Source organism: Chamaea fasciata, unplaced genomic scaffold, assembly GCF_029207755.1.
Source record: "Chamaea fasciata isolate MVZ Bird 193981 ecotype frontalis unplaced genomic scaffold, bChaFas1.0.hap1 SCAF_1, whole genome shotgun sequence".
Classification (NCBI taxonomy): domain Eukaryota; kingdom Metazoa; phylum Chordata; class Aves; order Passeriformes; family Sylviidae; genus Chamaea; species Chamaea fasciata.
In genome coordinates this window covers 61,369,671-61,384,254 of record NW_027094086.1, presented here as the reverse complement: position 1 = coordinate 61,384,254, position 14,584 = coordinate 61,369,671, and the positions used below count along the sequence as shown (strand labels likewise).

The following is a 14,584-nucleotide window of genomic DNA, read 5'->3' as shown; positions in this document are numbered from 1 at the left end:
TTACTAATACTGCAAGTAAGTTTCAACTTTGTTATTTAACAAGTAGGCTTCCAAGCAGCATAATTGTTTGCTAATTTTTAAAAGTTGCTGTATCTATTAATCTTGCAAGCTCATTGGACAGGGCTGACATGTCACTGATAACCTTGTGATTATGGAATGAGATTTTTTCAATCAGTTTGCAGTATTAGTGTTTATTAAAAAGGATAGATTCTGAGCTTGGAATGCTGGATGATTCAATGATGCAAATCTTAAGACTTCATTGTCTTCTGTTGTGTGCAACCTAGTGTGTGTAAATTAAAAATTGGAGTGTGTTAGGGAATTGTTAGAATGTATTCTCTGCATTATGTGCTGACTGTGCTGCTTTTTGCATCAAACTCATTTCAGGTGTGGAAAAACAAAGTCTTCACAACTCAAATGTGGTACCAAGGCTCAAGGAGTGTGATTTTTTTTTTTTTTTTTTTTTTGACTGGAAGAGAAACAGTTGAGCTTCAGATTCTGCTGAGAGAGGACAATATGAAGCTGCAGAGAAAGGCAAAAATGACTTGAGAGACTGAAATGGAAGATGAAGCATAGCCAATAAATTTGTACATGTGCATCAAAGAGAAATGGAAAATGCAGTTCACTCGGTGTGCTGTGTGTTTGCTGCGTTTGGCAGTGCACACAGAAAAGGAGGACAAGTAACCTGGCTTAAACTGCAAGCCATAAAAACTTAACTTCCAAAGACTTTTCCTGTTTTAAAGAACAGCAAGTTGTGTCCTTATTTTCTGTTTCTTTTACACTTCCTTGACTTCCCTTTGCTGAATTTCTGTTGTCTTCTTACTGTCAAATGGCAGTTATTTACACAATTTTTGTTTGTTTGGTTCTGTTGTATAAAAATACTGGCATTTTAAAGAAGAATGACAGCTTAAGGGGTACACAAGCATCTTGTAGCTCCCTTCAATAGTATTTCATTATGATATAAAGGTGATATGCTTTGCAGTCACCTGAGTCCAAGAGTCACCCTACCACTCAAGAGCAGTGATAACAGAGATGTGACATCAAACCTGCCCAGGTTGAGTGAACCTGTATTGCTAAGGATACTGTACTAATCTAATAAATGCTGGACAGGTTGCTATAATACTTTGTCATCATCTGTTACTGGCACTTTAATTTTACACTTTTATTGTTAACCTTGAATATGTGGAGGAGTCTTACCTTGAGAGATAAGGGGTTCTTCTGCAGGGGTACATGAAAGCTATGCTAAGTATTCTTACCCAAATGCTTTCAGCAGCTAGGGGGAGTATCTCTTTTGGCATAAATTCTTCCTTTTTCCATTCCTTGTTTCAGAAAAGTACAGAAATAGTTGTGTGTGTGTGTTATACTTCTGTAGGAATCTTCCAGAGTGAATTACCAACTTCTCAGGTTTCATGCTCTATTCACTTTTTAATTGGGAGATTTTCGTGTTCCTTAAATACATTGCTGGAATTCCAAAGTTCTGCTGTAGTATCAGGTATTTTTTAAAAAGGAAATTATTAAAGACTACTACTTCAGAACTATTCCAGCCAATTACTGAAATTTCAGACTCTCATCTGAGAGCGTAGTCCTGTCACAGCATAGCATTTACAGGACAACATCACTTTTTCAATGAGGTTATAATCTTGGTATCAACAGGCTTTAGAATTCATTGTGGTTGTAACTGTAAGATGGGATTTGTCTACTGGATTTGAGATGACGGAGAGTTAAAAAGTCTAAGATAGAACTATTCTCCTTGAACTCTTTCTAGTCTGAAAGAAACTGGTGTCTACTGCACCACAGAAAGGAAATAAAGCAACAAAAAGGACAAATAAATTATGTTTAATGGATATGTTGCTTGCTGCAGTTCAAGCTAAGTTTTATAAAATTTTAGCATGTTTGATGATCACAGTAAGTATTAGGGTGAAGCAAATTTTTTTTTCTTATGATCTGTTATGTTTCCACTTATCCCTTTTATTTTGTGCTGGAGATCTAAATCCCCCCCCCCCCCCCCCCACCCTTGCCTTCATTGAAAAATAGCTTGTATTTGTCTCACACTTTGTTTTTATTCCTTCTCCCTGTTCCTTTTTCATGTCATTAATACCTGCGTTTGTTTTGGTTTAGTAATTTTCTTGATACACTGATATCAACTAGAGAGAAATGGCAGAATAAAAATTTCTCCTGTTGTTTGTATTCTAGATGATGGCAACAACATGTGGCTTCATAGAAGGATATAACTAATTGGATAATTTAAAAATGACGAGGGAACACTGCTTTGTATCTTCAATATGAAATTAAAATATTTGTAAACAAAATTTCTGCAGATCTGTGGAATGTTTTTCAGTACCTATTTTGGGTGTATATGTGAAGAAAACTGAATTGGAGGTCATCACTGAAATAGAAAGGAGTCTGACAGGAGGTTCAGTGTGCTAATCTTGTGTATGCTAGGAAATTAGAATTACGATAGGAATTCCCTGCTATGAATTAGGAAACAGAATTGTAATGGTAAACAATTTCACAAATGATAGATTGAATCTGTTGTTGCCTTTTTTAAGGAATCTGTACTCCTTAAAATTATAGGAATTAATCAGGGTTTTAATTCTTTAGAGAATCTTCTTTTTGAATTAGATACAAATTGCTTGAATTTATCCAGTAGCAGGATTGGGTCATATCTGCTGATTATCCCTTCAGAGACATGAAGTGTTTTTTGAGTGGGGGGATAAAAAGAGTTGGTTTTCTTGGTTTCCAGCAGTTGTTATTTTAATTTAAATTATATCTTAGTTTTTATTTTTTTAATAGCATTATGGGATAATTTTCTGTTTAGTTGCTTTTCAGAACATAATAGCTAAAAACACGGGGGGGAACCAAAGGTATATTTTACAGGAATATTTTTTTCACATTTAATATGAAAAACATTGTGTATATTATAGTTGGAGATAGTTATTAACTGTAATAAACCTCATGCATTTGACAACACCTTGTAGTCAGCTTCTTTATTTTGCTTTAATGAGCTTAACGGGTTTTGTTATTATTTTGTTCTGCAGAGTATATTTAATTCCTGCCTGTTGGTTGAGGGTGATAGGATAATGCATATCATATTTCTCCATTTCATAGACTTTACATATAACAACGGGGAAAAAATACTGAAAACGAAGAAGTTGTTAAAGAAACACACGAACTTGCAGGGAGGTTTGGGAGCAGGTTTGTTGTAGATGGTTTGAACTCCCTTTTTTCCAGCCTGAAATACCTAGCAAGAAAGCCTGCAAATATTTGATGTGTTAAAAAAATAACTGTTCCCACTATTCAGAAACCAAGAAAGTGGTATTACTGTAATCTTGTTTTGAAAGATGTGATCTTTATCTTTTTATGCTTTTTTGCTTTTGTTGTTTAGGTCTCTGACAAGTGTAATGGACAGCGCAGAAAAAGGCCTGTCTTCGGCTGAAAACTTGAAAGGTTTTATTGAGATAATAATTCCATTACTGATTGAGTGCTGGATTGAAGCATCTCCTGCACAATCACCTCCCATTCTTGGAAACCTTTTGGAATCAGAATCTCAGCAGCTTATGCATCAAGTTCTTAGCATAATACATTTATTGTGGAAACTCACAAAGCGACATGATGAAACATACAAAATGGTAAGGGAGAAATGATCTGTGGCATAATGATGACAGCTCATTTTGTTTTGATAAGAAACTAATGGCTTGCTGATTTGAAGTAGTGAAGATACTTTGTTAAGAGAGAAAAGCCTAGGTCTTGAGTAGATTTCGAATCTGCATTTTGTTGTCTCTTTCTGTAGTAAAGAATCTTTTGTACTGAGCCATGAGTTCAGCAAATAGTCTCCAGGAGTCCTCCTTGACTGCAGCACAAAAGCTTTGAAACTGGAAGTGGTATTGGAGAAGAGGAGCATTTTGTCTCCCAGATAACCTCTAGAATATAAATTGAAAAAAAAGTGTAGAATGGGGTTGTTTGTTCCTTATTTCTGTGTGTTGAAAAATTTCATGGGAGTGGATAGGAATGAACAAACCCTAAATGTTTGGAAAGGTAGAAGACAGTGGTGGACTGAGATCTGTAATTGGTTGGTGCAATCTGTGTTGCTGTGTCATGATTGGTTGGATCAAAAAGGATTTTAGAAAGTGTCCTCTAAAGTTGGAGTTTTGTGCCCAAGTTATTTTCTCCATCTTTTACTTAGACAACAATTACTTTCTTTGGTAACTTTTGCTGCTTTTCCAAAAATTTAGCAAATTAGAAAAAGAACCCAATTTCCGCTTTGGTTATTGGGTAGTTGGAAGGAATGTCCTTTGGTTTAACCTGTGTATAAAACTGTGGGTCCCTTTGCTAAATGAAAATCTACACATAGAGTAATTATTAGAAAACATTTGTGCAATTATTACATTAGACCAAAGTTACCAAACATACACAGCTCTGAGGGGTGGATTCAGTGTGTCTGTGCAAAACATGCTGCTCCACATTTCCCTTCTTCATCTTTTCTTGAGGCCCTCTTGGAAGTGGGCAAAAAGCAGACACTTGACCTGCTAAATTCCTGTGGCAGCCTCCTGTCCCTGGCCTTTTTCTGAAGGATCCTGCAGAACTGCTGTCCTTAGCCATAGGGTGTCTGTATTTTGGTCACATGAATGGCGTGCTCCTCTGTCAAGATATCAACCAGTTTGGGTACATGGTTGGATTATGACCTTAAGTTATTTGTGGGGAGAAAAAAAATCTGAGGTTCATGCAACTTGTTTTTTCGTGGAGCAAATTTCATTTTAGATAAATGGTTTGTTTTGTCTTTGTAGTTACTTTTAAATACAAAATGCATTCAAATGGCTCAGTTTGTAAATGAAAGCTTCGCTTATTTAATAGCCTTTGGGCTTACAGACCAAAGTGGTTGTTGGAGTCACTATGGAAAACCACTCTGAATATGCTTGGTGGAAAGCTATTGATCTTTGAAATAGTTTAATGGCCATTCTCCGTTCTTAATAGTCAGATATCAAAAGGCTTATTCTGGCTGATCAATTTGATAGCAGTGCAGGCTTTTTTTTTGGTGAGTTCTGCTGGCCACTTTGTGGAATAGTGACTGTCTGCTAACCTCCAAAGCAATATTATTTTAAAATACTGAATCATTTTTCTCTAAGGGTTGCCTTTCTCTTGGAAAATGTTTTGTCAGTGGGCTTTCAGCCATATTAATAATAGGGAAAGATGAAAGAAGTCTTGGTATATGTTTTAATGGAAAACTCAGGACAGTCATTGCTAGTTAAACAGTCCACTCTGATTTTAAGAACCCCAATAAATTGATATAAAAGTACTTTCATTCAGATCTGTAACTCAGTTTAGTATTGCATGTATCCATGTAAATATGTCCTAAAAAATTCAGTGGCTCACTTAGGATTACAAGTTGTTGCTCAACCTTAACTTACAGCGTCTTGTTACTCCCTTGTTTTGTGGATGTTCATGCACAGCACTTGAAAGTAAAGATGTAGAAACAACTTGCAAAGAGAAGCTAAAGTTCTTAGTTTCATTGAGTCCAATAATGAATTTTGGAACATAATTGACTGGGTTTATTTTATTTACTACCATGTTTTCTGTCTATCATCTGCTTTCCTTAACAGGAGCTATGGCTTCGAATGAATTACCTTGTTGATTTCAAGCACCACTTCATGCGTCATTTTCCTTATTCTTCACAAGATACAGTAAAACACAAAAAGAAAGATCCATGCAAAAGGTAAGAATAATGTTATGTAGCAGCTTTTAGTTTCATAAGAGAAGTGGGACAATGTGACTCATATGCTTTATCAAATATTAAGTTTTTAATGATGGAAAAGAAAACTTTTATTGTTTATGGCTTGAAGATCTGTGGAGATGCTGTTATAGAAAGGCTGCATTGCTTCAAATTGAGAAGTTTTAGTTGTTCTTCATAAAAGTATTGTATGGGAAGTTGTCTGAATAGCATCCAGTAGAAAATTAAGTGCTGCCTTAGGGAAATGAAAGTATTTTATTCAACTCTTGATCTGGAATTTGCATGTTGCTAAATGGTGATTGTTTTAGGCTGACTTTCATATTTCTGCGTGTTTTCTTGGGCTGACTGCTGAATTACGTTAAACATAGTTCAAGCATTCTTTTCACCTCCATACAGTCTTCTCTAGTTGTTACGGGACTGGGTGACCACAGCTAGGAGGGGAGATGGGGCATACTGTGGCTGTCCTGTAGGGCAAAGCAGTACTGCAGCAGAAGCCAAACACATTTCTTTACTGAGCTGTCAGAGCAGATACACCAATTCTGTTTTGATCCAGTCCAGTAGTAACTTATCTCCTCTCTCAGCTCCCAGATATGAGACTAAATTCATTGCTGAAGTTGTTCTGAAATCATTCTGCACCTTTGCAGTCTATGTAGATCACTGGTGTATGTACAAGGGGTATCAGCTGGTGTCCAGTTTTATTTCAAAAATGATTTTTTGAAATCTTTCTCTTCTCCCCTCCTCCTCCCCTTAGCAACAGGAACTGTATGAAATCCTCAAACAACATAGACCACCTTTTACTGAATTTAACCTTGTGTGACATAATGGTTTCATTAGCAAGCACTTCAACACTTCAGACGGACTCTGGTTGGCTGGACATGATAAGGAAATTTGTGACAGATACTCTTCAGGATGGCAGCAAGTTGAATAGCAAGCAAGTGAACAGATTGCTTGGGGTGACTTGGAGACTAATGCAAATACAGCAAAACAAGGGTAAGATGAGTAGTTTCTGGAAAGCAAAATGATGCACTGGCAAAGCTTGAGTTGTTCTGGCGTTTTAAGGTTCTCAGTTGTTACATCATAATGTATTTTGTTAGAAGTAAAACTAATTTCATAGTAATACCCCTGCATGTAGCATTGCAGACTTTATTTTTGGAATGCTGTTAGATTCATACTGATGATATACAATATATGAATGTATTTGCACCTATGTTCTGGTTTTACTTCTTAAGATACTCCTATAAATGGAAGATTAGCTTTACATTGAAACAGTAACTACTAGGCTGTAGAGGTGCATGATACTTTAATATCCCAATCCTTATTTAAGGTCATTAACATAGCTGATAGACTTGTGTAAGTACTGTCAGATGACCATTTTAGTTCTGTCATGATGTGAAATGCCAAGATACTTTTAATGGAAGCTGCTGTTGAGTATTTTCCAAGGTGTTTGATTTGAATCCTTTTCCAAGATTTCCAGTTATGACTTGAAGGACCAGTCCAATATTTTAGCTTGCTTTTTTCTTTCATTTCAAGCACTACTTGGTTGTATTCCAAATGAGACCTTGGATACAGAACTTCAAGAAAGGACTTCAGTAAACAGAAAAGTGCCAGCAGTCTTTTATGTTGTGCCAGTGTGATAGAAATGAATTCCACATCCAAGCAGTTTAGAGAAAAGTCCTTAGCAACAGATACAATTGTTAGAGTTGTAAAATGAAAAGATGTCACATGTCCCTCAAATACATTTCGGCAGTTAGTTATATTTCCTGTCAAATCCATTTTAATTGGGAATCTGTCTGTTCCCGTGTGCCTGGTGACAAAAGCAGTAACTAGTCATTCCTATCTGCACTTCAAATTTAGCTTTGAGTTGAAGGCAAATATGCTGGCATGAAATGCCCATATCTCCCTTTTTCTGTGAATGTGTAGAAGAGCTTGTAGCTGTGTTGTCTGAAGATTTATCCCCATTGCTTAAGATCAAACTTGGGACCTCTGTAATTAGGAGGTTTTCTCCTTTCTTGCATTTCTCAGGTATGACTTCGACAGCAGCATGCCTGCTAGTTGTATTTTTGATAAATTTTCTTCATACGATGAAAGAGAGCACACTCAGTAACCAGAAGGAGGCTTAACTTGTGCCAGTTAAGACTGAAGTATTTTAAAACCTCATGAATTCTTCAGCTGTGTTTTGGACATCTGTATAATGTAGGCCTTTTAAAGTATTAATTTTTAAGACTACATTAAAAAATTGCTTCCATTTTTAAGCTTGTTCTGTTCACATGAAACAATTCAAATAGTAGGACCTGTTTTAGTTAACATGCCACAGAGCTACTGGGAAGGGAGAATTCTACTCACTTAGAATTTTTTTTTTTTTCAGTTAACAGTTCATCAATTAGCTATAAATTACATAACGATGTAATTGTTATTCATTTAAGAATAAGCTCAGAAGAATAAGTGTTCTGTTTAAAAAATGCTGTCCAAGGTGAATCTTACCTGAAGAATACATAAATTGAGTAAGCTGATACTCCTGATGCAGTGCAAATAATAATATATATCTTAGTTACATGAAATATTAGAATGCATTTTATTTTTTTGTTGAAAAATAGGTTAGATTTCAACTTCTAAATGGTTCCTGCTTCATGCTGGTGTGTGACCATGCCATTTCAGGTGGTTTTTGTAGCGTGCTTTGTAGTCATTATATGGTAACTTGAAGTTGAGTAAGAGTTTTACAGGCAAGACTGGCCCCTGAATGGATCGTTTTTAGAAAGGGACATTCTTGTCTGTCTCTGTGGGCAGAAGTTGCTCTGTTCAGTGGAACACAACATTTTATCTGGTGTTGCACACTTAACTTACTAAGACTGATCTGTGTACCTGGTTGAAAAGATGTTTCTCGGCTTTGGTTTATGGAGATAATGAAGTGATTGTTGCTACTTACGTATGCCTTAATTAGATTGACAAGCTCTTCTGTGGGACCACAAGCTCTTCTGTGACAAACTGAGTCAGGTCTTTATTCCTTTCATGTATTGCTTAATTTTTCAGATGCTTTCCTATTCTTTCCAGGCTTGTCTTCTCTGAATTCAGGTATTTTTCCATGTTCTGTTAATTTTTCCATCTGGTGATTTAATCTGGTTTCGAAAGAAAATATTTGGTCTCTTTCTCAGTCTGTTACATTAAGTTCTGTGTTTGCTGGCTAATTGTAGCCAATTTGGTCTCAGTGGTAAAGCTTTCAGATGTTGTTTCAAGTCTGGTGATAACACATGGTTGATGAGAGCTTCAGAGAAGGAAAGGTTGCAGGGGGAGTTAGCAGTTCTTGAAGCGTCTTGCCAGCAGCCTCTTGAGGTATTTATTTTCTGGTTAATTAGCAAGTGTAACTTGTAGGCAGCTGATTCAGAGACAGAGAGAGCTGGTGAGGTTAGTGTGTGTGGCAGGGAGAAAGGGATAGTACAGAGAGAACTGAAGGCACTGTGACGGTGAGGTTTTGGGGAGCGGAAGTAAATGAGTAGAGAACATTGGTCTGAGATTACTGCAGTCGGGGAAGAGGATTGGAAGATAGCTGTGAAAAGCAGGAATTTATTGGTTCTCAGCTACCTTGCAACCTGTCTTCAGGAAGTTCTGAAGTTTTCTCTTGCATCTTGTCTCTATTTTGTCTGTTTCTTTCACAAGCTGCATGAGAAAGTGTTGTTTCAATGGTTTAGAAGTCAGTCGAGAAGTTACTTCAAAACGTTTTGGTACTTCCCTCTGGAGTTCAGTATAAACAGTTGTAGATAAAGATCACAGCTCTCTTTGTGTCTACCTGTATTAAATCAGAAGATTAAAAAGTATTACTTCCCTGTTTGTTTTTGTTTTTTTTTTTTTTTTCCAGTAGCAACGGAACCCTTGATAAAAGCGGTATATACACTTTACCAGCAAAGGAATCTTCTCTTTCCAGTTCGTACATTGCTTTTGAAATTTTTTAGCAGAGTTTACCAAAAAGAAGATTTGAGGACACAAAGAATGAGGTAAAAAAAGAAGGCATAGTCTTTCTCATTTCAAAATAGCATATTGATTTCAGGAGTGAGAATACTGAATTTGTATGTAGATGTCATAAAACTTTACTCTTTTTTTGATACTGTGTCACTGGAATTTGAAAGTTTGTGTGCTCTGTGAGATGGAGATGTATCAGCTTAGTTGTTTATCATAGCATAAGTACTAGATAAATCTTAATGACATAAATTTTAGCTTGAAGTACACTGCTACAACAAGCTTATTGTTACTGTGTGGCAGTCAGTGGACATGTCAAGTCAGTACAGCTGTAGCCATGGAGCATTTCCATCACTTAGCCTGGGGTCATGGGCTTGTCACTTAGTGCCTTTGGGGTGCTTGTGGCTGTGTAGCCTTTTCTTACTTTCTTCAGGGAGAATACACTGTTGTTTTGGGGGTGTGGTTCTAAAGAGTCTAGGTTTAAGAAAGTGTTCTTGTCCTTCTGGACTCCTCGTTCATCATGGGATCTAGTAGATCATAGGCTGCTTTTAGATATCTGACTTCCTTCAGATGTAGTCAGTAAGAGGAGGTTATTTTCTCTATGTAATGCTGTTGCATCAGTTTTTCGTTAATCAGACGTGTCCAGGTTGTCTCCAAATCTTAACTTTTCTAGAATGTATTTTTCAGCCAAGTCATGTAGTTCCAGGACAGAAAAACATTAAACACAAATCATGTGTTGATGTGTATGTGTCAATCCTGGCTTGTTTGGGAACTGCAGTTCCCCTTCAGGTACTGCGAAGCAGCTCTAAGGTTTTTGGGAAGACTGCCTCTTCTCCAGGCTGAGCAGTAGAAGCTTTCAGCCTGTCTTCATAGGAGAGGTGGGTGCTCCAGACCTCTGATGATCTTCATGACCTCCTTGGACTTGCTCCAAGAGCTCCATGTCCTTCTTATTTCTGGGCACCCAGAGCTGGATGCAGCACTCCAGGTGGGATCTCACCAGAGCAGAGGAGCAGAATCCCTCCCTCAACCTTCTGCCCATGCTACTTTTGATGCAGCCCAGAACACAGTTGACTTTCTGGGGGTGTGATCTGTTTCTGCCACTGAAAATATCAAACCTCGGGTCTCTCAGAAGTCCTGGCATCTGCTAACACAGCCAAGTTCTGGGAAAATCATTCCCTTCTACAACTTATTTGCTTTGTTACATCTTCTGTTGTAGTAATGCCTGAGTACATGTAATTAGATCTAATAACCAGAAATAATCTAATGCTATGCTCTGAACGTTTTAAAAAGTGCAGGGAATATGAAAGAGGGAAAAACACTTGGGAATATCCCATTTTCCTCCTCTCTTCACACAGAGTGAAAAGGAGATCGTTTTCATACTGACTGATTTCCCAGAGGTTACATAACCACTGTTCTCTCTACTTACCTGAAAGTCTTGAGCATTTCTTTCAGTTTCATGTGATCATATGACTATCTGGAAGGCTTTAACTTTCTATCTTTAGACATCACAATTGGCAATAGTTTTGCTGCTGTTACTACTTGTCTTCTACATGAATCTATGACATTTTTAGTAACAGAAGAATGAAATATCAAAAATTCTTTTCAAAAAAGTATGATGACACTTATGTCTGACAAGACATTTGAAGACAGCATATTTGTGTACTGCACTATTACATTTCTTTCCTTTGCAAACAAGTGGGTTTTTTTAGTTTCTTCAAAATGTGGACTGTTCAGTAGCTCCTGGGCAACATTCATATTGTTCCATTCAGTTTGACTTTGTAGGTCCTTCAGCCCTCCTCTGACTGTTTTCCTCATTCTTTTAATTTATTTTTTTCTCAGAAACTTGTCAAGAACAATCTAAGAGGAGCAGAGTTCACATTGGAGCATTTTTATGGATTTTTTTGTGATATGTTTATTTTTTAGGTGTGTGATTCAAAGAATAGAGTAGGAGCTTTTGGCCTGTTGCTGTCTTGTGGAAAAAAACCCCAAACTTGACTGATTTATTACATAGTTCAGAATTAAGTTTTGTCATGATGTTTATCTTCACCCCTAATCACTGCACACATACTGTGCACTGTGTGTCTATATGCATATATAGTGTGTGTGTGCACATACGCATTTACACTTGTAAGAGTCTGAAAAAGCTATTCAGCCTCACAATCTGCCTTCAGCACTGACCTATGTGAGGTGCTGTAGGAAGAAGACAAGAATTACTTTTACATAATACTCTAAGCTTCCAGTCACTTGAAGCCTGTGCCTCCTCACTCTGTGGAGCTTCTCTGTGTTTAACATTCAGTGGGTGTCTGTATCATGAGCTTTTCTCATCATTCCTTGGACCAGTCTTAATTAAGAGCAACTGCAGCATCCTCTGGCATGGAGTGACAAAGCTCAGCTGTGTCAAGACCCAACTTACTTTTGCTTGTTTAATCCTGGCTCCTTCTAGCTTCATTTAATAGTAGCATCTGCTACTTTCTGTGGAAGAAGAATCAAATGTTTTATTCCCATCCACTATTTCCATGTCAAGGGATTTGAGGCCTCTGAGCCCACCTCCAGCTCACCCACTTCAATGATCTGCTCTCATGGCTTTTCCTACTGTTGAGCAGTTCATCTCTATGCAAGGCTCTTCCCTCTTGTGTCATGGGTACTTAATTTCTTTGAAAAGTTTTTGGTTGACAGGTCTTTGAGAATGAAATAATCTGTCATCATCATGCTACTCTTCTTGACATCTTCAAAGACCTACTTTGAACTTCTTGATTTGCACTTGGCAACTTTTTATTCTTGTGATCATCACTTTAGTAAGCTGATAAAATGCTTTTGCTTTCTAAATGATACTTGATTTGATAAGCCAGGATGACACAGAAATTGTAGCCTATGAAATGTAGGATTAGTCCATACTGTTGTTTCAGTTTGAGCCAGAAAGGAGAAATAAAAGCAACTTAGTCAAGAATGGGAAGAGAAGTTTGTGTGTGTTTCTGTTGTTTTGTCTCTTTTTCTCCAACTGATTTTTCCCTCTTTCTTTAGAAGTCGAAGTAAAGTTTTATCTCGTTGGTTGGCTGGCTTACCTCAGCAGCTGGCTCTGCTTGGCTTGAGGAACCCTGAGCTTTCCAATCAGCTCATTGATATCATTCATTCCGCTGCTTCTCGTTCAAACAAGGAACTGTTGCAAAGTTTGCAAGCCACTGCTGCTCGAATATATGGTAAGACTTCGATGCTGCAGCACAAGGAATTTTGTCCCTCACCTGGCAGGCAGGTTGCAATAGGTGGAAAATCATGTTCCTGTTTCCTAGCTGAACCGAAAGACTGGATGGGGGGCAGGATTGCAGATTGGTTCAGTCCTCTAAAGGTTAAAATGAACTATGTGTGTCATTTACTAGAGAGTAAAAATGTTGAGATCTTTAGTTCAAGTTGGTACGACTTAAATCTGATAGACTGGAAGCTTGAGTTTTTGTGTGTTAGAGAATCATAGAATCATTTAGGTTGAAAAACACCTCTGAGGTCCAAGTGGTAACCCAGCACTGCCAAGTCCACCACTAAACCGTGTCCCCAGCTGCCACATATTTTTTGAACGCTTCAGGGGTGGTGATACCACCACTTCCCTGGACAGCTTGATCCAATGCCTGGCTACCCTTTCAGTGAAGGCATTTTTCCTAATGTCCAATCCAAACCTCCCCTGGTACAACTTAAGGCCATTTCCTCTCATCCTGTCACTTATTACCTGGAAGAGGCTGACTTACCCTCACCTGGCAGCAACCTCTTTTAAGGTAGAGACCGATAAGGTTTTTCTCCAAGCCTCCTATTTTCGAGGCTAGTATTGCCTTTTTTTTCTCCTTCCTTCCCGTCTTTCATGCTGGTTATAACATCCGCATGTCAGTGGGTAGCTGAGCTGGTTGGTCAGTGCGGGGGGGGCATGTCTGGGTGCGTGCTGACCGAGTGTTGTGTGCCGCAGATCCGCTCGAGGGCACGCTGGTGCTGCTGCCGGCTGAGGCGCAGCGGCGCCTGGTGCAGCTCGTGTACTTCCTGCCCTGCCTGCCCGCCAGCCTGCTCGCCTGCCTGAGCCGCTGCTGCATCATGGGCAGGATGTCCTCCGACCTCGCCGCCACCCTCATCGGCATCCTGCACATGAGGTACCACGCTCTCCACTCGGCTCCTGCCAAAGACAGCCCCGGGTGGGAATGTTTAGTTGTGAGGCATGAACTCGGTGATGAGTTTGCACACAGAAAATCAGTGTAACGTGCAGAAACTGATGATGTGGTTGGTCTGTTGCTTTGAGTCTGTCTTTACACTGCCCAATTTTCTACAATACATGTTGAGAAAATCATACAACTGTTTAGGTTGGAAGACACCTTTGAGTCTGAGTCCAGCCATTAATCCAGCACTGCCAAGTCCACCACTAAACTGTGTTTTTAGGTGCTGTATTCATCTATCCATGTTATTTTCCTGTCTTTGTATATATTAATGAAGTCTGCCAAGAATTTTCATCTTGAAATACAAATGTTAGTGCTTTTAGTACCTGCGTCCTTTCAGTAAGGGTGCAAGGCATCATCAGCCTATCTCTTACAAAATGTGTAAGGCTGCATGGTACTGAGCACCTTCTACCCAGAACATCATCACCAATGGTCTTTGTTCTACCACTAATTGCAGCTTTTCCTTGTGAATGCTTCAACTTGACACAGCTGATAGTGAAAAACAACCAACCAGTTTTTCTCGTGTTCTGCTTTATTTCAGCTTAGTTTTTCTCCAATTACCACACCTAAATAGCCAAATTATAGTTGCTAGGCAAGTCCCTTGTTTGAAGTTATTCATGCTTTTTTTTTTTTTTTTTTTTTTAAGCCTGGCTTGGAAGAGGGTGGGTTTGTGAAGTCAGGGAGTGAAGCTGCTGTTCCACTGAAGTGAGTGGAGGGCTTGCTGAGATTT

At 38.4% G+C, this 14,584-nt stretch overlaps 1 protein-coding gene across 4 annotated transcripts in view; it reads left to right on the top strand.

The window, feature by feature from the left end:
• Positions 1–14,584, top strand: part of TEX10 (testis expressed 10) — a 54,056-nt gene that overhangs the window by 6,966 nt on the left and 32,506 nt on the right. For 3 of the 4 annotated variants that reach the window (XM_066184747.1, XM_066184766.1, XM_066184756.1), the window contains 6 exons: positions 3,383–3,626; positions 5,595–5,707; positions 6,474–6,712; positions 9,573–9,708; positions 12,692–12,867; positions 13,617–13,794. In XM_066184747.1, the coding sequence (XP_066040844.1) occupies positions 3,383–3,626; positions 5,595–5,707; positions 6,474–6,712; positions 9,573–9,708; positions 12,692–12,867; positions 13,617–13,794 (1,086 nt within the window). The remainder of the gene's footprint in view (positions 1–3,382; positions 3,627–5,594; positions 5,708–6,473; positions 6,713–9,572; positions 9,709–12,691; positions 12,868–13,616; positions 13,795–14,584) is intronic. The other variant, XM_066184774.1, reaches the window with a different exon arrangement.